This window comes from Oryctolagus cuniculus, chromosome 14 (assembly GCF_051225735.1).
Source record: "Oryctolagus cuniculus isolate XC-2025 breed Fujian yellow rabbit chromosome 14, ASM5122573v1, whole genome shotgun sequence".
Taxonomy (NCBI): Eukaryota; Metazoa; Chordata; class Mammalia; order Lagomorpha; family Leporidae; genus Oryctolagus; species Oryctolagus cuniculus.
In genome coordinates, this window is record NC_142880.1 from 77,279,771 (window position 1) to 77,304,574 (window position 24,804).

General features: G+C 46.7%; 1 protein-coding gene across 2 annotated transcripts in view; it reads left to right on the plus strand.

Moving 5' to 3' along the window:
* Window positions 1-1,315: 1,315 nt before the first annotated feature.
* Window positions 1,316-24,804, plus strand: part of MAP3K1 (mitogen-activated protein kinase kinase kinase 1) — a 74,687-nt gene continuing 51,198 nt past the window's right edge. Inside the window, exon 1 of one of the 2 annotated variants that reach the window (XM_051853771.3) lies at window positions 1,316-1,836. In XM_051853771.3, the coding sequence (XP_051709731.1) occupies window positions 1,358-1,836 (479 nt within the window). In that variant the 5' untranslated portion in view covers window positions 1,316-1,357. Of the gene's footprint in view, window positions 1,837-2,598; window positions 2,850-24,804 lie in introns of those variants that run through there. The other variant, XM_089313179.1, reaches the window with a different exon arrangement.

Genomic DNA, 24,804 nt, shown 5'->3' on the forward strand with positions numbered 1-24,804 from the left:
CAAGCTATCCTGTGACGGGCGGGCGGGACAGCAGCAGCAGAAGCACTGAGCTACTAGGAAACCAGGACCCTTTCTAAAGTCCACGTGGCATCACCTTGTCCCCCACTCAACATTACACCTGGGAAGTCAAAGGAATTATCTGGCAGACGGTTCAGGTATAGCTGTATACGAAGACCAGCACGAAGGCTCCCTCGTCTCTACGCGAGGGCAGCTCCCTCTCCGATGCTTCCATTAACTACTCCGCACAATAAATCTAGAGACGCTGCTCCTGGGAGATTGCCCAGCGCAGACGAGAGGGGACAGAAACGCGATGCAGAGCTCTGTCGGGGGAAAAAAAAAATAGGGGTGTGGGGGGGTAGGCGTCTAAAACCGCTAACACGCAAAGGTGAGCTTCTCCGCGGAGGCTCCCAGGGCCCGCGGGGCGGAGGGGACCCCGGCGGCCGCCCGGTCCCGCCGGCGAGAGAGACGTGCGGCCAGCGGCGTCGCAGCCGCCGAGGGCCGGGCGCCGGCCGCGGGTGACAGGAGCGCGCACTTCCTGGCACGGCGCTGGTTCCTGCCCCCAGACGCGCTCGGAGCGGCTCGAGGCCGAGCGAGACAGCGGCAGGGACCCCCGCCGCTCGGGGTCTCCCTCGCGCTCGGCGGTGTCAGGAGGTGGACAAGGTGTTACGGGCAGCTCTCGTGTTCGTCCCTGGGAACGGCGCGGTGGGGCAGGGGACCTGAGGGGAGGCACTCTTGTCTTTAAGCCGAAACACAACTTGAGCTTTTCGGGCCGCAGCACCCCGGGTTTGCTTTCGCTTTGCAGCGTGCGACAGCCCCGGGCACCACCTGCGCCACCTCCGGAGCGGAGCCGCGGCAGGGTCTGGGGGTAGGGGGAGGCCGGTCTGCGCCCGAGTTCCCCGACGCTCACAGCCAGGGGCCGTGCGGCTGACGGACCGCACCCCCGAGTTCCAGTGCATTGATTTCTGTAGCGAGCCCCGGGCAAGCCGGGGCGAGACCGCGGCGCGAGGCTCCTCCTGTCGCCGGTGCGGCCCGCACTACCTGGCAGCGCCGCGGGGGCAACGCGCACAGCCCAGAGCGCCCCCGCAGCCGACACCGCCGAGCCCACGCAGCCCGCCCGCGCGGGGCCGAGCGCAACGCCCGCTCCTTCCCACCTGCGGCCGCCGCCTCCGCCACCGTCGCGGGCCCGTCCGCACGCCCGTCACCCAGGCCGGGCGCCCGGCGGGCGGCGCTCACGCAGTTGGCGCAGCGGCCCTACGCCGGCGGCGCAGCGCCCGCCCGTCCGTCCGCCCGCCCCCTGCGCTCTCCCCGCCCCCTCCCTCCCTCGCAGGGGCCGAGCGAATGTAGCCCGCGAGAGAAAATGGCGGCGGCGGCGGGGAATCGCGCCTCGTCGTCGGGATTCCCGGGCGCCAGGGCGGCGAGCCCCGAGGCGGGCGGCGGCGGAGGGGCCCTCAAGGCGGGCAGCGCGCCCGTGGCAGCCGCGGGGCTGCTGCGGGAGACGGGCAGCGCGGGCCGCGAGCGGGCGGACTGGCGGCGGCGGCAGCTGCGCAAAGTGCGGAGTGTGGAGCTGGACCAGCTGCCCGAGCCGCCGCTCTTCTTCGGCGCCTCGCCGCCGTCCTCTTCCACGTCTCCGTCTCCGGAGCCCTCGGACGCAGCGGCGGGTGCGAGCGGCTTCCAGCCGGTGGCGGTGCCGCCGCCTCACGGAGCGGCAGGCGGCGGCGCCCACCCTGCCGAGCCGGCGGCCGCGCCGGACACAGGCGCCCCGAGCCCCGCGGGGGCCGAGCCCGGGGAGAAGCGGGCGCCCGCCGCAGAGCAGCCTCCTGCAGTGGCCCCCGCTGGGTGAGCAGCGCGGCGGGGACTTGGGGGGGCGGGCGGACGGGCAATGAATGAACCCCGGGCGGCGCGCACGGCGTCCTGGGGCTCGGCGCAGCGGGACCGCGCGCTGCTCGCCGGGACCTGCGCCCCCAAAGTCCCCCGACCCCCTCTGGAGGCGGGCGGCGCCCCAGAACCCCGGCGGGGGCACGGGACGGGGGCGTGCGGGAGTTTGTTATTGTTTGCAGACATGTGACAGGCGTGCGAGCCGCGCTGCGGGGACCCGTGGCGAAAAGGTGTGGGGGCCCCCCCGGCTGGCTTTGTGGGGCTGCCGAGGTCGGGGCTCTCCGAGGAGCCAGGGCGCGGCGTCCCGAGGCCAAGCCGAGGGGGCGGGGAGAAGGCCGGCCGCGGCGCCCCAAAACGGGTGTCCCCGGGGCGGGGGGCTTGGGGGGCGAGGCCCCATCGTGCTGCAGGGTGGGTGGGGAGCCCAAGGTCGGGGCTGGTGGGGGCAGAGAGGCAGGGCCGAGGAGAAAGCGGCAGGTCCCCGGGGACGTGACAGGCAGCGCCCCGCGGCCCGCCGGGGGCCTGGAGTCTCAGGGCAGGTACTGGGAGCCGGTCCCGGGCGCGGTGCACGGCCCGGTAACCCCTGTCAAAGCGCTGCTCCACGCACTGCAGGCTCGTGGGGGCTTGCAGCCTTGCAGGACGTGCGGGTTTTCGAACCTCGTCCCCCAGGGGTCTGTGGGTGCTCTTCGGGAATGCAAAGTTGCACCGCGAAGACGCGAGGGATCCCTGCTCGGAGTTTGAATGTGGCCTTTGAAGTTTGCGTTCGGCGGAGTGGTGCCGGAGCCAGGACCGGATGTGTCAGCCATTCAGTTTGAAAGCGGCGGTGACGGCTCCCCAGTCCCTCCGGCGTGGCCCCGGGGCCGCGGCGCGGGCGCGGTGCTTCCTGCTCCGCGCGGCTGCGGGGCTGCCCGCCGAGTTCTGGGGCGCCGGTGTTGCGGGCTGCGGCTCGGAGAAGCCCTCCGCTGCGTGTCTGGAAGGTCATTGGGACCCGCGGTGCTTTGGCCTCGCCCTGCTTTGGCTCCTGCAAAGTGTGTGTGTGTAAGATGATTGTGAGTGTGACAGCCGTAATCCTTGATCGTGGTCACAGAAATCTGACTAGTGTGTGCAGAGCGCGAAGTCTTGCAGGAAATGTTTTTGTGACAGTCGCTCGTCGCCCTTTGGAATTCTGGAACTTGGTGATGGGAATGAAGTGTGTTTTATTGTGAGGAGTTTGACAGTGGGAATCTGTGGTTTTGCTTAGATATCCAAAGCCAGTGGCACTTTTTGTGCCTTTGGTCAGTTCTTTAAAATCAATTTATTACGTGGATGTGCCCCCCCCCCCCAAGAAACCTTACAACTATGCTCAGCGCCATACCATGGCAGTGTTGAGACAGAGGGGAGGTCTGGGACTGGTATTTTTCCGTGTGCACTTGTACGTGTAAATTGGCATTAAAAACATTCCCCTGTACTTTCCTGTTTCTATGTGGATTAGATTCAAACTTAACTAGTATCACTCTTTGAAGGCAGTTGTTACTGCAAGTGAACTTTTTAATCCCCAGTTTGAGAGATTAATTTTACCTAATTTCATGAGACCTAGGTTTTCGGATAAATAATCTGGCAAACATCAGCCCTCTATTCACTTTCATGAGCTGTAAATGTAGTATAAGAGCAACCAGTGTAAATACAAAACTTGTTTAGTGTCATCCCTTGACACAGACCGAGAAGACTGGGGTGGAAGCAGACAGAATTGAGGAACTGAGTCGTCCATGCTTAATTTTTGGTTTTACAGTGTAGTTATGAAGGCTCCTCCCTTTGTTTAAGAGGTGTGCTATGGCACAGTATGTAAAATAACAGACAAATATGATCTTTTGTTTACTTTTATTAACCAGAAAGCCGTTGGTTATATGTAAAGATTACATGTTATGTAAAGATTTCATTCTAATAAAATGTTGATTTCTTATGCTTTTGAAATATAGTGTTCCCCCCATTTCCTTGACATGAGGATTGAATTTATTTGAATTTATTGGTATAAAACTGATTATGGAGAAATTACTTGGCATTAAATTCTTTTACTTATTTATATTGCATGATTTTATTTATACCATGTGAAGTCTTAGAAAAAATTTTGATGATAAAAATTCAATTAAAATCTCCATTGAACTTTACATTTTTGCTTTTTAGACAGGAATTACATTCATACTTTCAATTCAAAACTCTAACACTGAGATTTTGAAGTATTTTTGTGTTTCAATAATAAAGGTCTGGAAATCCCTTCTGTCTCAAAATTTATTTTTTTGAAAAGGCACCGCTGTGGCTTTTTATTTCACAATTTCCTTCAGTATCTGATATTTGGGTATGAAAATTGAAGATGCATAAAATACATTTATAAAGTATACATTTTACAAATAATAACTCATTAAAATTGAAGAACTTAAATCCCTCTTTTTCAGGGCAGTAACTGAAATGAGTGAGTTTTATGCCTGTAAATGGTGCCCAAGTGTTTGGAATTTTTCCTTATATTATGGAATTAGGGGCTTTTCTTCCTATTTACTGCCTTTGAAGAAAAATTACAGTGTTACTGCCCATTGAACAGGCTGTTGTGAACTTGGTAGATATAATTACTCCATCCTATTTTTGTAACTTAAAAAACCAAACTATCAATTTGCTGGCCCTATGAAAGAACAAGATATGCTGTACTTGTTAATGTTAGTTTTTGTTTAAAGATATTTCATAGACTGTTTTTATATTTTCATATAGCCCTCAGTTTCACTTCCTTGTAGGAGCTCTTCAACTGAAAATATAATTTGGTAACTTTTATCAAGAGAAGTTTTAAAATATCACTACCTAAAAATAAGTCCTTTACAAAATTAACTTGGTTATTTCACCAAAATAGAGGTAATCACATAACTTAGTCTTACATGAACTTGTAAGTTTTGTGGTTATGAACTGTCTTCGTTTCATTTTAAATTAGGTAAGAAAATTAATGCTTTCTTCAGAGATTAACTTTATTAAATATAGTTCTGGAAGAGAAATATAGAACTAGAATGGTTGCCAACTTCTGTTTTCTTTTCATATCTGATTTTGGCAAGGATGACTGGTTAACCAGCATTCCTTAATATATGATTTCCAATACACTATAATAACTCCATTTTGTTAGGAAAACAGGAAGTAGCCCTGTCCATTGATATTCTTTCACGTCTTCTGCAGCACTGGGAGCACAATGTGTTGCAAGTTTTAGAAATGGTCACTGACTTGAAGATGTCAAAATATGGAGAGGAAGGAGTGTTCTTGTGCTTTCAACAAGGGCAGAAAAACCAGCTACAGCTTGCCTAGGCTGAGTCTGCTCATCAGTCCTTGACACTGGCTGTGTGCATTCCAGAGGAAGAATTGGTGGGGTGGCAAGGTAGTTAATGGGGACTGGATTCCCCTGAGGAAAAACGGGCATTCAGAAAAGCTCTGTGTTAGTCCTGCTTTTCCATCTTGTACCCCAGTCATTTTCTTGAGGTAAGGGGTATCTTGGAAGGCAGAGAAAAAAATTATAACAGTCTCCTGAGGCTGCTTAAGAACTGTGTGTACTTGCACCCCTGCGACCTGGGAATGCTTTGCTTCTAATGCATAAACCAAGTATATCCTTTAAACTTGGTGGTTTCCTTAGTTCTGGCCTCTTTTTATATCCTAGGTCAAGAGAGAGAGCTACACGAGTAGAATGTGAGGAAATAGGTAATAATAGGAAAAATCCAAAGTTGTCTTTAAGACATAATGTAAGAACGTTTTTAATCCTGAAAGAAATAATTGGGTCCAGAATTATTATAAATGGTTCATTGCAAAACAATAATATTAGTCAAGAGCTCTTTTCAAGTTGTAAAAAATGTAAGAGGCTGTTACCGATGACTTAAAACATGTTCATTGAATATATAACTATGCTTAGCTACCTTCATGCAGTCCCTTTCCTTGCCTTGTGTGTGTCAGGCAGGTTCCTTGTATATTATCTCACTTAATCATCACTGCAGCTCTCTAGGGCTTTGCACCTTCTGTTTCCAGACGGTGGGAACTTGCTTGCAGAGGTGAAGGCCCATGATCATGCAATTCGAAGACAGCTAGGATTCAGCCCCAAGTCGGTGTTACTCCACAGTCCATTGCTTTATTCTGTGGTGCCTCCTGTTTCCTTTTCAAATTAGTAATCAAATTAATTGATGGGTTTTAAGGAGAAAGTTGTTCTGCAGGAGAATAACTAGACTCCTAGCTAGGTCTCTTTGCTGTGTTAAATTTGTCTGCTAGTGTATACAGGCATACTTCAAAAGGTTCATGGAAAATGCAATTAAAAGTTAAGTTTAGGAACTGACATTTAGTCTGGCAATTAAGATGCCTGTGTCCCACACTGGAGTCGCTAGCTGGGTTTGAGTTCTCTCTCTGGCTCCTGAGTGCAGCTTCTTGCCAGTGGAGACACTGGGAGGCAGCAAGCAATGGGTCAAGTGATTGGGTTCCTGCTACCCATTTGGGAGGCTTGGGTTGAGTTCCCAGCTCCTGGCTCTTGCCCTAGTCATTGTGAACATTGTGGGGAGTGAACCAGCAGAAGGGAGCTGTGTCTGTCTGAAGTTTATTTTGGTGCAAAAAATTTTGAAATCCATGCATGCAGAGGTCTCCAAAAAGTTTATAGAAATACATATTATGAAAAGCTATATGGATTTCAAAAGTTGCTGCACTAAAATTAGCTTTTAATTCCATTTTCCACAAACTTTTGAAGTCCCCTCATGTATAGTGCATACTTTTCCATAATCTGGCCTTGTGCATAGGATACAAGTATACTGTATTTAGTTCCCCCCATCATGTTAGGCGAAAAGGATAAGTGATTCGTGTTGAATGTTTACTTAAATTTATTGATGTATGCTATGCTAATCATAGGTAAAAGGAGGTCTAAAAAATTGGAATTAACACCACTGGTTCATCTTAACTCATTACACAGGGACAAATAGTTCCAGTGTTGCTGGACCCTGTCCCTTTGTTATTGTTTTATATTTCATTCATTCAGCATTTATGAAACGTTGCGACGTGTGGTTCTGGTGGTGGATTGTAATGTAAGCTTGTTTGACAATATCAAGCAAAGTGCCTGAGAGAGAGGGGTGTAGGGGCCCCAGATTAAACTGGGTGCTCTGAGTCTGATCCACAGCATTCGTTCTTGTGCTGAGTCCAATGGTACCTTCCTGGCTTTCTGAGCAGTTAACTGGCCTTCCAGGTTAGTAGTGAAGAGTGGTGGGTTTGTCCTACCTGCTTGTACATTTGACCTGCTAGTTTTTGAACCTTTGGCCTCTTTCTCTTCTCTTAGGACAGTTACATGGTAGATTGGGGGGAAAAGGCTATGTAAATGCAGGTTCATTTCAATTTCAAACTGTTTCTACCTGCTTTGTTAAGCAGAATGTATACAGAACTGCAAGTTCAGCTGTGATTTTCTTTTCCTTGCAAAAGGAGAGCAAGAAATCAGGTATCTGCCAACAGGAGTTGTAAAATTCAGGCTTTATTGTTACTAATAGCAATCCTGCTAGTTGGGAAAGCGGCTTTAGGGAAATATAAAACACCTCCGTCAGGGGTCGGGAGCCTTTTTCTGCCAAGGGCCATTGAGATATTTATAACATCGTTTACAGACCAGACAGAATTATCAACTCAAAAATGACCATGCTATAGATTTATTGAATTACGAGTCCTGCGTGTAACCTGCCTGTAAGCCCTGGCAGAGCCTGATCGATGATTTCAGATGCCTTGGATGGCCCAGGGGCCTGACAACTCCCCTCCCCTGGACATAAGATAATATCGTTGCAGTATATACTGCATGGCATATCACGCGTGGTTGTTATGTTTGGTGTAGAAGGGAGTTCTGTACCGTTGGTCTGAGTCCTTCGGAATACCGGGTGGGTTAATTTGATAAAATAGAGTGAGGTGTGATAGCAGACCGGGGAGATTTGTTAAGACCCACCACGGGTATAGTTCTGAAAGTACATATCTGTCACCTGGGACTCATTAGTGACACCACCAGACCCTTTGAAGACTACAGGAAGTCTCTGAGCCACATGGTACAGCTCCACCATGTTGTAGTTAGTGTGTTGCCTGTGTTATGTGGAAACATCGTGATAGTAGGTGTGCATAGAACAAGGAGAGGGTAGATACTAGGCTGCAGGTGGAAGCTCTCCTCTTGACGAACAGACCTTTAAAGTTCTTTTCTTTGTTGCCTGAATAATCATTTAACTGATACATTATCAAATAATCTTCAAACTGGTCTTGCAGCATTCTGAATACCAAGTATCGGTTGATAGCAGACCTGGGATCCTGTCTTGTTATTTGCACCATCTCCTAGCACCTAGATGAGTTGCACACCTATGATTTTTTGGTGCCCCTGAATGTTAGCACAAATTGGTTTTTCCCAAGTGGTTATTTTTAATTAAAATTAAAATTACAGTAATTTAGTGTTCTAGCTTAAGGCAAGATTTGAAAACAAGAACTGTTGTGCATTTTTGTACATTGCTTGGTATTTAGTAGCAGCCATTGGTATTTAGCAAGCAGCATTAGTAATACTCATATCGATCAGTTTATATAATGTAAAATTACAATTGTTTGTGTATTTAAATGACTATTTGTAGTTATACAATAAGTGGAGCCATGCCCAGGCAGGCAAGTAAGGAGAAAATTGAGTTCCTGGTGTTTGAAAGTGTCTAGTTACTTGTGTTAACGTTAGCAGATCCTCAGGGTGGTCCTGTGCCTTCTCTTGATCCTTCTCTTCCACTCCCACCCCAGTCTCACTAGTACCCTTGGATCACTTACTGGCCATTCACAAATGATTGCAGTTTATTTTCCTAGCTATGACCTCCCCTGAACTCCAGGCCTGCACCTGACTGTCAGTGTGACATCCCACACTCAGATGTCCAAAACCAAATGTATAATCCTCCTGAAACCTTCTCTTAGAATATTCCTTCTCATTCCACTGCAGAACCGGAGCCGATGGGTCTTCCTAGACAATCGAGTCAGCCTCTCCTTCACCTCCCATGCGCTGTCGTCCTCAGGTGCTGGCCATCTGACCTGTCACGTTCCTAGGCCAGCTGCCCATCATCTGTCATTGGGACTGACGGTACAGCCTCTCTGTATCCTGTTTTCTCCTTAGTGATCTGTAATCCATACTTATGTGGCCAGAGTAAGTATTTCAGAATATAAATCTGATCATAACTTCCTCCCTCCAGAAAAGTAAATCAAATAACAAACTTAGAAATGCTTTCCATTTGGCTAAAGACCAGAGAATCCCCAGTGCACAGCACCAAGTCCCTGCCTGCTCTGGCTGCCACTTGCCTCTCAGGCGCTCTCAGCATACATTTGCTCTTTTTTTTTTTTTTTTTTTGCAGAATTGCCTCCTTTCATTTCCTCAGATTCAGCCTTCTGCCTCCTGTCCTCATAGGTGACGTCCGCATGACGTCCGCGCCTATCTCAGGGAAGCCTCTGGTCCCCTAGATTGTCTCTGTAGCCCTTTGGAGTGTCCTCACTGTCAGTGTAATGATTTTACATGTGTTACCTCCCCTGATGAATGGCAGCCATCCCCAGAAGTCCCTGAGACTTGAGTGCTCGGGACCCGTTGCTGAGGAACCTAGCACCTAGCACAATGCCTGACATGGCGTGAAGATTCATTGACTAAATGGATGGAAGGGATAATGGCATGGGATGTTCCAGCTGGTGGACTATCTGTTCTTCCCCTTTGGTCAGATGTAGTTCACAAGCTAGCAGAGAACGGTAAAAGTCTAGACTATCTGTGTTTCCAAATTGTAGGTTTCTGGTAGACTCATTGGGAGGTAGCTGGACTTGTAGGCACGCCTAGTGCCTCAAGAGAAGTAGGACAGCCTAATGTGGTAGAGAGCAAATGGGTGTACTGCATGATCATTTTATGGGTAAGAGTTTGCTGTATGTATAGAATTCTTTACCTAACTAAAAATTTGAGATTACACATACACAGGTATCATGCACTAATATAATTACTCCTTTTTTCAAGTTCTCAGATACTATCTAAACTTAAGATTCTACTTTTAGGATTCATGTCTCCAAAACTCTACTTCATCCTCATTAATTTGACAATAATTCAACTTGGGATAAATAGAGGTTCACATTTACATTAAAGAAAAGATTTGTCAGGCAAGTACTGTATGAGAGTTCAGCAGCCAGGAACCCATGTGACAGAAAACGGTTTAACATTTATTTCTGGAAACTGAACCCAGCAGCCTCCCTTATCAAAAACATGATTTAGCACTAAGAAGTAAGACAAAAAGGACTCCACGCAGCCAAAGGTTCTGAAATAAAATCTGTGCTTTGAAGTCCTTTGATTTACACTTAGGAAGAGCTCCAAGGCGTTTGTCTAGGACTGTCACCAACTTAAGATGTTGTTCTTGCAGTCTTATGAATTTGCTGTCTCCAGCACGCAGCACCTAAAAGCAGGCAGTGTGAGCCCAACACGAGGCAGGTTCCCTTGAAGGCAGCAGCCTTGGCAGGCAGGACAGTAAAACATTGCAGTCGGGGGCCACCTGGTGTTGGTGTGGTCACTTCCACCTGGGAAGCCTCCCAGAGTATAAATGTATTACATTCCAGCACTGTTCAGCATGACTTTTGGATATCATTCTGATTTGTAAAGTGAATGTAATCAGGGCTGTATATCATAGCTTTTGTGTATCAAACTGGCGACTGTGGCTCATTACCAAAGAGTTGCTGTATACTCAGTGAATTGAAGTTAAGAGTGTCTAGTATAACAGAAAATGATCTTTGAAGTGGTAAACCTTAAGTTATCTGGAGGATGTAGTTTTGTAGCCCTGGTGATACAGAATAAATGAAGTATACTCTAGAATTGCGTACAGTTGGATGCTTGCTGCTCTTAGAAACATCTTGCGGTTTGTAGAAAAAAGTTTTTTTGCTGTTTTGGCTAGACTAATTTTATATATTGCACTTTCTTTAAAATACTTGTTAAGTATTAAACCACCCCCACCAGCACCAGTGTGTACTGCCTGTTTTCCAAGATGGATCACAAGGATGGTCAGGTACCAAGACCCAGCTTTGTAGCATTGACCAACCTAATTTACTGCAAGGATTTTGGTTTAATGAGATGGTTACTTGTGAAAACACTCTTTAATGTCTGCATGTTCTAAGATGGTATTTACTTGGATTTAAAACAGACATTTACAGTTTCTTATTCCTTCTTTTTCCTCAAAATACCTTAATCAGCTGGCTATCTCTTACCTATTTTCTGGATTTCTATTTGTGCTCTTAATTTATTTTCATTGAATCCCAGATTTTAAAAAAGGCACGATAGATTAATATGTCTATTTGTCTTTCTGGAAAAGTTCTAGCATCTTTTTTAAAAGATCTATTTGAAAGAGTTACACAGAGAAAGAGACATCTTCTGTCTGTTGATTCATACCCCAAGTGGCCACAACTGCCAGGACTGGACCAGGCCAAAGCCAGGAGCCCGGAACCCCATCCTGGTCTCCCATATGAGTGGCAGGGGCCTCAATTTTTGGGCCATCTTTGTAGCTGGATTGGAAGTGGAGCAGCCAGGACTCAAACTGTTGCTTATATGGGCTATCACTGTTGTGGGCAGCAGTTTAACTCTGTGCCACAATGCTGGCCCCAGTTTTAGTGTCTCAATCTAAACTTACTTTGAATATCAAAAATACATTTCAATTATTCTAGTGTACTGGCACCTCTCTGCTGTTAGACTATATTGTAACAAAGTCCTAATGGTGTTTCTGGGATTCAGAATTTGTCAAATTAAACTTTATTTATAAACGATTAGACAGTTCTTCTGAAAGCAGGATAATTTATCTTTTTAAAAATTATCTTTATTATTTAACTAACAGGTCTATACTACATATACCACTATACAGTTTACTTTTCTTCTTTACAATATATTGTATCTCAGCAAACACCCTTTTTAATGACTACATAATATTCCATCATCTGGTGTCTCATTAATTAACCAGTTTCCTATTTTAAACTTCTACCTTATTTCAGAAGTGAAATCGCCAAGTCAAAGAGTGTGCATATTTAAAAATTGGATCACGGAGCCCAGTGGCTCCTTTCCAGTTAACCTTGACATTGCTGCGTGTGAGATGCCCGTTGCTCTGCATTTTTCCCAAACCTTCCTACATTCTTCATCGGTTGCTCCTTTTTGCCAGGCAGGTGGATGAAAATGGTTTCTCCTTTTAAGTCGTGCTTCTTGGCTTATTAGCATCATTGTGTATCTTAAGTGTATTGACAGTTTCATGCTTTGATTTTCCTTTCACAGGTAGGAGAGAATTGTTTATTTCTGATCAGTTTGTAAGCTCTCTTTGTATAGTAGGAAGATTTGTTGTGGTTGTTTTTCCTCTGTTGACTTTGACGATGATATTTTTCCATTAGAAGCATTGGGTTTTTGTTTCGTATTTCAGTTCTTTGTTTTGTGCCTTGTGGTTTTTGTTTCATATTTCAGTTCTTTGTTTTGTGCCTTCTGTGTTTAGGTCATACAGACAGGCGTTTGTAGTGACTGAGAGTAAAGGTGTGTGGGTTCTAGGCAGGGTTGCCCCACCACCAAGCAGTGTGACTGAGGAGTTAACATCTTTGGCCTCAGTTCCCCCAGCTATAAAGTAATGATAATGTTTGTACTTCAGAGTTGTGAAGACTGGAAGAACTCACGTTTGTGTAGCTCTTGTAACAGTGGTTGGTGAATTGTGGACACTATTTGTAATAGCAGTTACTCCTGCAGCATTTCTACTAGTAATTTTATGGGTTTCAAAAGGTAATTTAATTTCAGATCCATCTGATGGTTAAGGGCTGACTTAGGGCTCTATTTTCTCCAAATGATTGGCTAGGTGACCCAGCACTGTTTATTGAGTAAAAATATCCCCTTTTTCATATACTGAATTTTCAGTATATTTGGAAATTCCCAACTATTTATTTCAGATCTTTTTCTTGCTCCAAGGGTCTGCATTCCTAAGTAACCAAGTTTCAAGTTTTATAGAATGGTGACAAGAAAGCCAGGCATTGACCAGAAAGAAAAGACGACACCAGGTGATTGTCAGCTGTACCTTTGCTGACTCATCCTTAGTGAAATTTTGGTGGCTAAAGCTCCTTGGCTGTACTGCCCGAAGCCCACATTGATTGTCTCCAGGACAATTCCTGCAGGCAGACAGCTCTGCCAGGCCCAACACCCTTCCTCCCCGGTATCTGCGTCCTCACACTCAAATTTCCTTGTCGCCTTGGGTGACCGTTTGGGTCAGCACTGCCACGATCTCCCTCATTGCTCTTAGTCTTCTGGCTCTCTTGGTTTCAGCTCCCCCCAGTCGCTGGTTTCTGTTGTTGCCACTTGCCTGCTGCCCTAACAGTCCTTTCTCCCTCTTGCTGTAGCTGCTAACCCAGGGTCAGGCCTCTGGGAGCCTTTGCTTCATCCTCAGCAGGAGCCTGTATCCCTTACCTAGCTCAGAAGGCCCTGGCAGCCGGGCCTCTGCTCGCCTCCCCACCCCTTCCGGAATAGCCCCCGGTAGTCCTTTGGCACTATGCTCGTGTTTTCATTATCTCAGCTGACCCCTCTTTCTCAGTGTGTTAGATGCTCTTTCCTCTATCTGGAACGCTTATGCCTTCTGCTCCGAGATTTTTTCTTGTGTTTTTATTCCCTTTGCAATATAGAAGTATTTGTATTCTACTAAAAATAAATGGAGCTATTTGTAGAACTTAGTACTATACTGTGGATTCTGCTAACTGTGGTTTAAAGTTTCTCAGTGTCAGAGATACTAGATTTGCCACTTTGAACCCTTGTAGTTTTTCCTCTCATCATCCATGCAGTTGTGTCTTTCAGATCAACAGTGCTTACAAAGAGGTGTTTGGAAAGCACACGTTATTTATTGGCTAGTGAATCAAATGTTCTTGTTTGTGTTAAAATTGCAGAGTGCAGTCTCAGGGAGGAGGTGCTGGTGCCAGGCCACATGTTGCTGTCCTTGAACAGAACCCGAGGCCATCATAGTTGAGACAACAGTTACGTTCAAATGCTTTAGGCGGAGAGCTTGAAGTGGATATGGGCACCTCCCTTGGAAGGTTTAGATCTACTGATGAGTTGCAGGTAAACCAGCAATCCACATGTGGGGTCACTCAAATCCCTTTTGGGCCAGTTTCTGGGCATTCTTTTCTGGAGAAATGAAAGAGCAGAGTGATAAGCTGGCCAGAGAGAGTAACTCTTCAGCGCCGCCAATTCCTCCTGGCCTTCAGGAAACACTCCCAGGTGAGCCAGGTGCCAGAGACCCAGCAGGGAGGAAGTCTCCTTTGAGCAGTCCCTTGGCCTGAGGAGGGGGTGACCTGGTGACAAGGGGGCTTCTGTCTTCAGGCAGCTGGGGGTGGAGGAGGTAGCTGTCTGTGATGGGAGCTTGGGCACCAAGCCTTAAAGAATGTGGAGGATGGAGGCAGGTGAAAGGAGTTGCTGGGAGGTTTCCTGGCCTGGGGCTGCGTCGTGAGCACCCAGGTCCAGAAAGCAGCAGCTGTAGGACCATATGGAAGATGGCATTTCTCGTACCAAAAGAGAAATGCAGATAAATAGTTTTGGTGGAGACAAGGTGTAGATGGGCACAATGACCAAGCTGGGGACAAGAGTCCCACCTCTGGCTGGAAGGAGCTCTCTGCCTTGCTCCTGCTCCCACTGGCTCATCCTTAGATGTCAGTGCTTAGACAAAATAAAAAGCCTTTGTTGTTGGACAGGTAACTGCAGTGCAGGAGGAAGTGGGTCAGGAGGCCCCAAGAAGGCGGAACTGTAGCGCTGTGCCAGGCAGTCCGAGGCCATCTGTCTGGAAGCTGTGCCTCTTCCCTCTCGTTTCAGAGTCTGACACAGTGGGCAGAGATCTCATGTGGGACAGAGTCCCTCCACTGTGGTCCTAAGTTTGGTTTTGGAACTGCCTGGCTTAATTTCAGAGACAGTACTGTGTCTGAACCTGGGCCCTAGGGATCAGACCTGTTAGCTCCTCACTGCTGATGGATTCCAGGGAAGTCACTTAACTTCTCTGAGCCTCAGGTTTCTCATCTCTAAACTGGGGTGACGAGATGATGAAGCCCAGTCTTGACTTGGAAAAATACTCCGTTGTGGCTAATGCTACTGGAAGTGACTGAGGACTGCCTGCTGAAACCTTTGGCCATACAGAGGACGAGGTTAAGAGTCTTGCTCAGGGTTACCTTGCTAGTTACTACTAGGTTAGCAAAAAGCGGTTTGTGCCGGTGCCGTGGCTCACTAGGTTAATCCTCCGCCTGCGGTGCCGGCACACCAGGTTCTAGTCCCAGTCGGGGCACCAGATTCTGTCCCGGTTGCCCCTCTTCCAGGCCAGCTCTCTGCTGTGGCCCGGGAGTGCAGTGGAGGATGGCCCAAGTGCTTGGGCCCTGCACCCGCATGGGAGACCAGGAGAAGTACCTGGCTCCTGGCTCTGGATCAGCGCGGTGTGCCGGCCGCAGCGGCCATTGGAGGGTGAACCAATGGAAAAGGAAGACCTTTCTCTCTGTCTCTCACTGTCCACTCTACCTGTCAAAAAAAAAAAAAAAAAAAAAAAAGGCAGTTTGTGTGGGTTTTGCATTGTGCGCATGGTTCATTTTTCCTAGAATGATTTGCTAGGTGAGTATAAAACTGTGACTTTCAAAACTGTGCGATGCAGGATGAAACATTTCATCAGTAGTAGATAAATCAGACCTTTCATCACTGTGACCGAAGGCAGGTCCTCTGGGTTTCTCATCTGTGAAAAGAAGAGACTGTCTTACATAATCTCTTAGTTCCCGTCAAGCTCTAGCAACTTTCCAAAAATTTAATTTGAAAACTGTTTCTTGTGGCTAAATTTAGCTGTAATTTTTGAAACAACAATTGAGTTTTTGAATTTACCAGTTCTAGGTTTTGTGAACTGGGTACCCCAATGTCAAAGAGAAATACAGATGAAAAGCATTGGAGGCTCAGAAAAGAGAAATCCTGTTAGATGACATTAAATGACAAGAAAGATTATAATAATGCTAGGAGAATATTATTTTGCAAAGTGGAGAAAATAATGGAAAAGTAATTAGCATGTTTGTGTTTAACAAATGATAGTTTGAAACTAACTTTGAATTTAGTTTTTTTCCACATTACTGTTAAAAACTACCTTTTGTCCCCCAACTGTAAGTGCTTACAAAAGCATTCACCAGGGATCATCAGAATAAGCAAAGCGATCCTTCCTATGTTTATAAAGACCTTTTCATAAATAAATATATGTACACGCATACTTTTTTATTTAGAAATTTAGAAGTGCACTGCTGGGGAAGGCATTCAGCACGGCTGTTGCATCTGCTTGAGTCTCAGTCTGCTTCTCATCCAGTTTCCTGCTGATGTGCACTCTGGGAGGATGCAGGTGGTATCCTGAATGCTTGGATCTCTGCCACTTACGTGGGGTACCCTGTTGGAGTCATTGGCTCTTGGGTTCCTGGCCCAGCCCTGGCTGTTGGAAGCATTTGAGGACAGAACCAGTAGGTGGAAGATCTCTTTCTCGCTCTACCTTTCAAATAAAAATGGGTGGAGGAGGCAGGGAGAAACAAAAAGAGAAAGGAAGGAAGGAAGGAAGGAGGGAGGGAGGGAGGGAGGGAGGGAGGGAGGGAAGTGAAAGGGGAAAAGGAAATGCATTGCTCATTGACATGTAGTCACATAATTACAAAGCTGTGAAAAATTCAGCTTAATAATTTGCATAGAGTTGGCAATTACTGAAATGTGTGCATTTCACTATGAATCTTTTTTTTTTCCTTAATCCAATAATTTAGGGCCCATCTTCTAGAAAATGATGACTTTCAGGTAGATTTGGGATAAGGCCTTAACTGGTTTAGTCATTGTGGGCTTCAGAAGCCCTTTTTGTCTTCGACTCCTGGTGGTGATAAATACTGGCTCCTTCCTTCTCGGTCACAGCCTGTGCAGCTCCCTGGTTCTTACCACTGGGCACAGGTGTCCAGGTCTGTGCTGGGGGCACCTGTAGTGTACTGCTAGCAGTGCTCCCTGGACAAAGCTGTCGTAAGGAACAGGGTGAAGTCTTTCTGAATCTCCCTGACCTTAGCACCCTCCACCAGCTGACTGTCACTGGCTGTGAAAACTGGCTGTCAGTTTTTTCACCAGGAATAAGGTGGCTAGACTGCCTCCTGCACAGTGCAGACTGAACCCCTCCTGCAGTCCCCCTCTGCAAGAGGATTTGCCAGAGGAGTTTAAATACTGCCAAAGACACATGAGCACAAAGCCTTCCCTTTGTGGGTTCCTGTCCAGAAAGGCAGTTTTGGCATCAAAGAGAAAAGTTTGTACTCAAGACCTTCTTGCTTTTTCTTCTTTCCCTACTTCCTGGGCCAAGTTTTGGTGATAAGATATAAAATTATTAGTATCTGATGTCAGCTTATCTCCAAATTCAGCAACTTGCTGAAGAAATGTGTTCAGAATTACATGTGTAAGAACATATTTAATTCTTCCCCAAAATAATGGTACTTCAGAAATTCTGTGGAAAAATGGAATTAATACATAAGTTTATCTTGGTGAAAAAAAATTGAAATCCATGCTTAGTTTTTTCATAATATGCATTTTCTATGAACTTTTTTGAAGACCTCCTCATACTGAATGAGACAGATTTTAATTAATAAGAACAAATTAGTGGATTGCTACATTTCCTCAGTGCTTTGTTCAACATGAATCTCATTTATGAGTCCCTTATTGAGCCAGTGTGAGGTTGGTTTTTGTATCAGATGTAACCCATGTGCTTTATGTTTTGGATTCCCTATGCTGTATTCTTTCTCCCGTGCTGACTTCCTGTCCTCATGCTATTGGGGTTGCCTCTGCCCAGCTGTTTTATTTTGTGTGTATTTAAATTGCATGAGCTAAATTTCATATGGCCAGTAGTGTTAAAATCTGTCAGAAAAGTTAGCCTGAAGATATAGAAAATGTTATGCTGTGAGTTAATGACTTTTTAAAAGATTTATTTTATTTGAAAGGCAGAGTTACAGGGAGGGAGGGAGGGAGGGAGAGAGAGAGAGAGAGAGAGAGAGAGATGTCTTCCATCCGTTGGTTCACTCCCCAAATGGCTGCAACAGCTGGAGCTGCACTGATCCGAAGCCAGGAACCAGGAGCTTCTTCTGGGTCTCCCACACGGGTGCAGAGGCCCAAGGACTTGGTCCATCTTCCACTGCTTTCCCAGGCCATAGCAGAGAGCTGCTTTGAGTAGCTGGGACTCAAACCAGCGCCCATTTGGGCTGCTGGCACTGCAGGCAGTGGCTTTACCCGTTACGTCACAGTGCTGGCCCCAAGTTACTGATTTTTTTAATACCCAACCCAGAGTTGATTTTTTTTTTTTAATGTACTATAGGAGGTTGCCTGTGAAAAAGCTTTGATAATAGCAGTTTGCTTTGTAAAAAGTTTCTGATGAGGAATATAATATATTTGGAATATTGATACAGTCTTGCCCATGTGCCTAGGCAGCCACACCTGTCAGATCTTTTTTTTTTTTTTTTAAGATTTATTTATTTACTTGAAAGAGTTACACGGGGGAGGGGGGTGTCTTCCATCTGATGGATGGTTCACTCCCCAATTGGCCGCAATGACCAGAGCTACACCATTCCGAAGCTAGGAGCCAGGAGGTTCTTCTGGGTCTCCCACGTGGGTGCAGGGGTCCAAGCACTTGGGCCATCTTCCACTGCTTTCCCAAGCCGTGGCGGAAAGCTAGATGGGAAGTGGAGCAGCTAGGTCTTGAACTGGTGCCCATATGGGATGCCGGCACTTCAGGCCAGGGTGTTAACCCGCTGCACCACAGTGCCGGCCCCAGATCTTTTCAAATACTATATTCTTAAATCATTTAAATAGCCTGGAAATTTTAAACATTTTGGCATTCTAGGTCTTCCACAACTCTTTACCCATAACATTGGGTTAAAATTTTCTTTTTTTGGCATTGTGTGTGTGAGTTGAGGGTTCAGAGATCTGGTTGCTGCAGAGACCTGAAAGCCATGCTCCTCTGGGACCATGTCATCTGCCATTTGCACCTGGGGACACTGGTGTGTTGGTGCTCTTGGCCGCTGGGCCCTTCACAGTCTCCCCCACGGCCCAGTGTTCTGAAGTTCCTTACACTCTGGGAAGTGGGAGCACACTAAGTCAGGGGCTGTCTGCTGCCCGGCACAGGTACCTCCAGGAACTGTTCTCCTGAACACAACTTGATCAGCAGCACAGCGGCCTGTTCTTGCTGTGGCATGGGGACAGCTGATGGGATTCGGTAAGGAGCCTGGATCAGCATGGGACTGAGAATAGGACTAGGTCGAATCAGTCTTTGGAACTTGGGCAGCAAAACCCCAATCAGACTGGCTTTCTTCTAGGAAGTTAGACTGACGCAGGAAGTGGGACCACCAGCCCTGCATTTAACTCTTGATTTGTAACATCTTGTTTTTTCTTTTTCTTTTTTGGTAGTTCAAGTTTAACCAGACCAGCTAGCTATGAGGGAGGCATTTGGTCTGCCATTTCAACAATTGGTATCCTGTTAATTTCTGTACTTACTAAATAAGATTTAAAATCATTGGTTCTTTCTTTTAAAACCTTAAACATTAAAAACGAAAACCTTTTGAACAGTGTTGTTTACTTAAAGATGTCTTTGATTGCCTATGTAGAACTAATGCAAACGTTTGAAACATGAATCCCTTGAGAATTTTCTTTGCTGTCGCTCCCCCATTCGCGGAGGAATGACACTAAACCCTGCGCTGTTCTTTCTTCTGCTCGGCCCTTCCCGGGTTTGCTGCTGGTCCTTCCTGGGTTGGCTGCCGACCCCTCCACCTCCGTGGAGGGGCGGCTCCCCCTGCCACTTTCCCCACTTCCGCGGAGGAGCGGCACACACCGCCAGCCGGCTCTCTCGGGGGCTGCTCAGATGTTATCTGGATGTTCCCTGGTGCATGTTGTCTCTCTCCTCCTTTATAGTCCTCTTCCTCCAATCCCAACTCTGCTACCCACACGCCGAGCACGCTGCTCTCCTCCAATCAGGAGCAGGATCAGCTCCTGCAGGTTGTCAAACTGATGAGGCAGCTGCGTAGAGGTTGTTTGGTCTCTTTCTCTCAGCGCCATATTGTGGGAGAGCAGATGCATAGAATAAGTCTTAATTCCAGTAACTTAGTCTAGTCTCAGTTGCTCCCCACACTTTGCCCTTTCAGTAGTCCCATAGTATACAGTGAGATCAAAGTCATACCTGGTGTGACTTTTTAAATTATCTGTTTGGAGCTCCTCAAATACAGAAAGCAGCCGTGAAACATTTTTACATGTTTTGTTGTTAACATGAAGTTCTACTAAAAGAAGGCAGACTGTAAACACAGACTTAGTCTTTAGTCTTACTGAGCAGGGTATAAGAGAAGAGAGGGGGCCGCAGGCCATAGATGGAGTTAAACTTCCTGCCTGTGCACATTGCTGCAGCAGAACAGGAGATAGCTTGTGTTTGGTGTGGCCTGAGTTAAAGGTGGCCATTGCACTTTGCCCTTGACACAGTGCCTGCCCAGATTTTGTCTCCAGTAAATGACCCGCCCATATCAGGGCTGTGGGACTACCCTGGAAAAGGAGGTGTTCCACTGGACCTGGGGAAGTGGTGTGGGTAAAAGGGTGGTGTGGGTAAAATCAGGACCTGCTTGCCTTGAGCCTTGGCTCACCCCTCAGTGTCCTAGTGTCCTTGTCTGTTTTCTTTCAGTTTTCTCTTCTTTTAAATTTTAATTGACGTTTTTACTTGAAAGTCAGAGAGAGAGAGAGATTCCACCCACTGATGATCCACTTCCCCAGATGCCCACAACAGCTGGGACTGGCCTGATCCAATCCAGGACTACCATGTGGTTATCAAGGACCCAACCACTTGAGCTGTTACCAGCTGCCTCCCAGGCTGCGCATTAGCAGGGAGCTCGAAGCCAGAGAGCACCCATGAGTGAAACTCAGGCACTCTGATATGGGATGCGGGTATCCCAAGCCAGTGCCCTGAAATTTCTCCTGTAATTTCCATCTAAATGTAGCTGTTAGAGATTATAAATGAATCCTTGGGGGAGAAAGCTGGTTTGCATTTCCAGTGATTTTAACTGTATTTCAGACTTCAGCATTCTTTTAGTTGGTGTGTTTAGTAATTTGAGGTAATAAATACATACTTTATTATATTTGTCTCTGTGCATAAAGATAATATACAGTAATAAAGCCCAGCACCTAGTGTAAAGTTGGCCTAGATGGACGTCAGTGCGTCTTTTCTCTTCCCAGATGGTAAAGCATGCCTGCTCTTCCAGTATGGGGCCTTTCTTTCTGTGTGCAGGGGCACCTTCTTTGATAACTAAAAGAGCTTAGTGGCTGTCAGAGAATTTAGTAATCTGTCTGCCCAACAAGCAAAGGCGATTATCTTTAACTGTAGACAGGTCACTCAGGGAAAACTGAAATCTCTGTCAAGGTAAGATAAATATCCTTGTCCTTCACTGTGGCTCCGACACTCCATTATTTTGTGTTCTTCACTACTGTCCCATGAGGCTTTTACATGAGCTGCTGGTGGAAACTCACACTCACTTCAACTCAGTACACTATGGTGCTAGTACCCCAGTCATCCCCAGGTCCAAGCTGGAGTCAGGGGAGGTAGGAGGTTCAGCTCTTGTGTCCTCTAGCTAGGTATTGCGTTCTTGCAGCTCGTTTCACGTGAACACTGAGGGGGACTTGCAGGTCCTACCGGAATTTAACAGGATTTGTGTGCTCTGAACGTGTTGCTAGCTTGATCGGTCCAGCCCTGGCTGTTGGTGGCCATCTGGGGAGTGAACCAATGTATGGAAGATATTCATATTCTCTCTCTGACTTTCAAATAAATGAAAAAAATCTTAAAAAAAAAAAAAGTGGACACACACACACACCCCACCCTAATATAGAAGATGATCCAGAGTCCGATTCCTGAAAATGATTTTGCCACATGCATTTTATTTACAAGTGACTTTAAAAAGAACATATATAAAGTAAGACATGCCTTACTTACCTTGTTATGATAACAGTGAACTCCGCCTGCTGGATTGAAGTTGCAAGGCCTCTGATGAGTTTCTGTGTAATGATATCTTTGCTGGGTGGAACGCTGGGTTGCTCAGAGTCTGACACAGGTGCCACGGATTGTCGAGTGAATGGCTGCTTCATCGTGGCAGTGGTAATTCCCTGCTAATAGACCTGGACTCATCCATACCTTTGAAAGCAGCAGGGAAATTTTAGCTCAGTTTCCTCCCAAAGGAGTGCCAGTACTTCCTGGAAGAGAGTGCAGAGGGCCTCATGGAAGATTCAGAGGGAAGAAGACTTTTTCTAAGGAGCAGATGACCTGCAAAAGTGATGTCTGCAGACAAGGGCTACAAACAGCTTTGGTTCTCCAGACAGAGCAGCTTTCGTGGGGTGCTGGGAGGGGAGCCGCTGTATTCCCCGATGGATGAAAGGAATGTGTGCCGAAGCTCAGTCCACTCTGGAGAAGAAGCCTGGAGGAAAAGGAAAGTGGAAGAGAGGTGGAGGCCAGAGGGTACAGAGACAAGCATTGAGGGGTGGGTTTGTGTGGGGTTCATTTTGTCTTAAGAAGAGGGGAAGAATGCTTGCAGGCCAGAAAGAGCAGAGGGAGCAGGAGGTTTTATAAAGTCATGAACATGCTTTTCTGAAACGTTTAGATTTGTCAAGGAGGAGGCCTGGAGGAGGTTCAGTGACAGGTAATTAGGGAGCCAGTCTTATGACATATACATAGGAGTTTTCCATTTACATTTTTACAGCCCATGGTAAAACAAAAATGAATTCGCTGAACAAATTCATTGAGACTTGAGTCTGCCAACACTAGGAACAGAGCAGTGGTGAAAGACAAAGCTCCCTGCTCCCGTGGAGACCGCGTTCATATAAGTGGTTACAAGTGTGCTTTGAACGCACTTTCATGGTTTCTGCTTGCATGGAGTTTTCACGTTTTGTGGACTTGTTTTAGGGGTATCTGAACACTTCCTGTAAGTGTGCAGAGGATTGCATTGTCTGCAGCCCTCTGGGTGGCTTTTTGCGTCTCTGCCTTCTTCCTAGCTGTGGCTTTTAGTCATCTCATAGAAATACCGTCCCTGTCCGTGTGTTACCTGGTCAGTGTGTGTATCTGAGTGGTAGCCAGACAGATGTTGGAGTAAAAAGGCATAAGGATGGCATCTCCTGGGAAGTGATCCAGGAATACTTTTGTGGTGATTATAAACTATCAAAGTTGGCCAGAGCCGCGGCTCACTAGGCTAATCCTCCGCCTGTGGCGCCGGCACCCCGGGTTCTAGTCCCAGTTGGGGTGCCGGATTCTGTCCCAGTTGCCCCTCTTCCAGGCCAGCTCTCTGCTGTGGCCCGGGAGTGCAGTAGAGGATGGCCCAAGTGCTTGGGCCCTGCACCCGCATGGGAGACCAGGAGGAAGCACCTGGCTCCTGGCTTCGGATCGGCGCAGTGTACCAGCCGTAGTGGTCATTTGGGGGATGAACCAACGGAAGGAAGACTTTGTCTCTCTCTCTCTCTCTCATTGTCTATAACTCTGTCTGTCTTTCTCTCTCTCACTGTCTAACTCTGCCTGGCAAAAAATAAATAAATAAACTATCAAAATCTTAAAATAGTTTTTAGAAAAATGATTTAGGGCCTATTCAGAAATACCTTTATAGATATCACCTGTTCCTCCTGTATACCGATAGTATACCTCCTGTGTACCTCCTGTATAATGGGCTAGATAGTGATAAGAGTTAGGGCTGAGACTTTGACACTTGCTCAGAGGGTCTTATCTCTGTAGCCAATAGGGAATGACTGGTTATGTATTAATGACTAATGTGACATTCCCTACACAGGTCTTTTGAAGTTTTGTCAGTTCACTGCCTGTGAATATGTGTCATCATGGCAGAGTTGTTGAGAATAACTGTTTCAGGTTGTTGTTGACCATTTGGCAAACTTGTGTTGGAGGACTGGAGTGGGAAAGGGACCCACAAGGGCCCTACACACTCTGCCATCCTAAAAATGTTTACTTAGAACAGTCTACAAAATTAATTGAAGTCTTGTGGTTTACCTTAATTCATTTGGATTTTGTGTTTTGGACATAATTGTATTTTTAACCTAAACTATATGCCCTTCTCACAAATCTCAGGATAAAATCAATACTCTACAAATAGAAGCTCTAGTTTTCATGTTTATGCTGAGGGTTCAAATACATCTGCCAGTGGTAGCCACCTTTCCTGCAGCCCCGAGAATCCAGGTTTGCAGAATCTGGATTCACGGTGCCAGCACTGCTCCCTCCTGGACCAGTTCCCGTTCTTCCTCTCAGGTGGCTTCCCTGGTAGGAGGCAGTCTCATGGCTCCTGCCTCTTCTCCCTTTCCAGCCATAATATCTGCGGGTTTTCTTCAAGGCTTTATATTCCCATGTACCACTGAGAAATCAACAACCATTAACAAAAATTATATACATGGGTAAGTTTCAAAAGTCTCAAAGTTATGAGAAAGGTTTTTTTTTTTTTTTGGATGAAATATAAATGAATTTAGATCCATGATTCTTAGCTTTTTTTACTCTCCAACTCAAGTTCATACTGGGGATGAAATCTTATTTTTCCCAAGACTAATGTTCTAGCTCTTCTCTCTTTCTGTAGTGTCCCCTGGGACCAGTGGCAGAACTGTAGCTTACACAGAGGCCTTAGTGAAGTCTATTGACATCTTTTTTCTTTTTTAAGATTTATTTATTTATTTGAAGGACAGAATTAGACAGGCAGATCTTTGATCTGCTGATTCACTCAAATGACCTCAATGGCCGGGGTTGGGCCAAGCCAGAGCCAGGAGCTTCATCGGCGTCTCCCACAGGAGTGCAGAGGCCCAAGCCCTTGGGCCATCCTCTGCTGCTTTCCCAGGCTCATTAGCAGGGAGCTGGATCGGGAGTCGAGCGGCAGGGGCTCCCATATGGGATTCCAGAA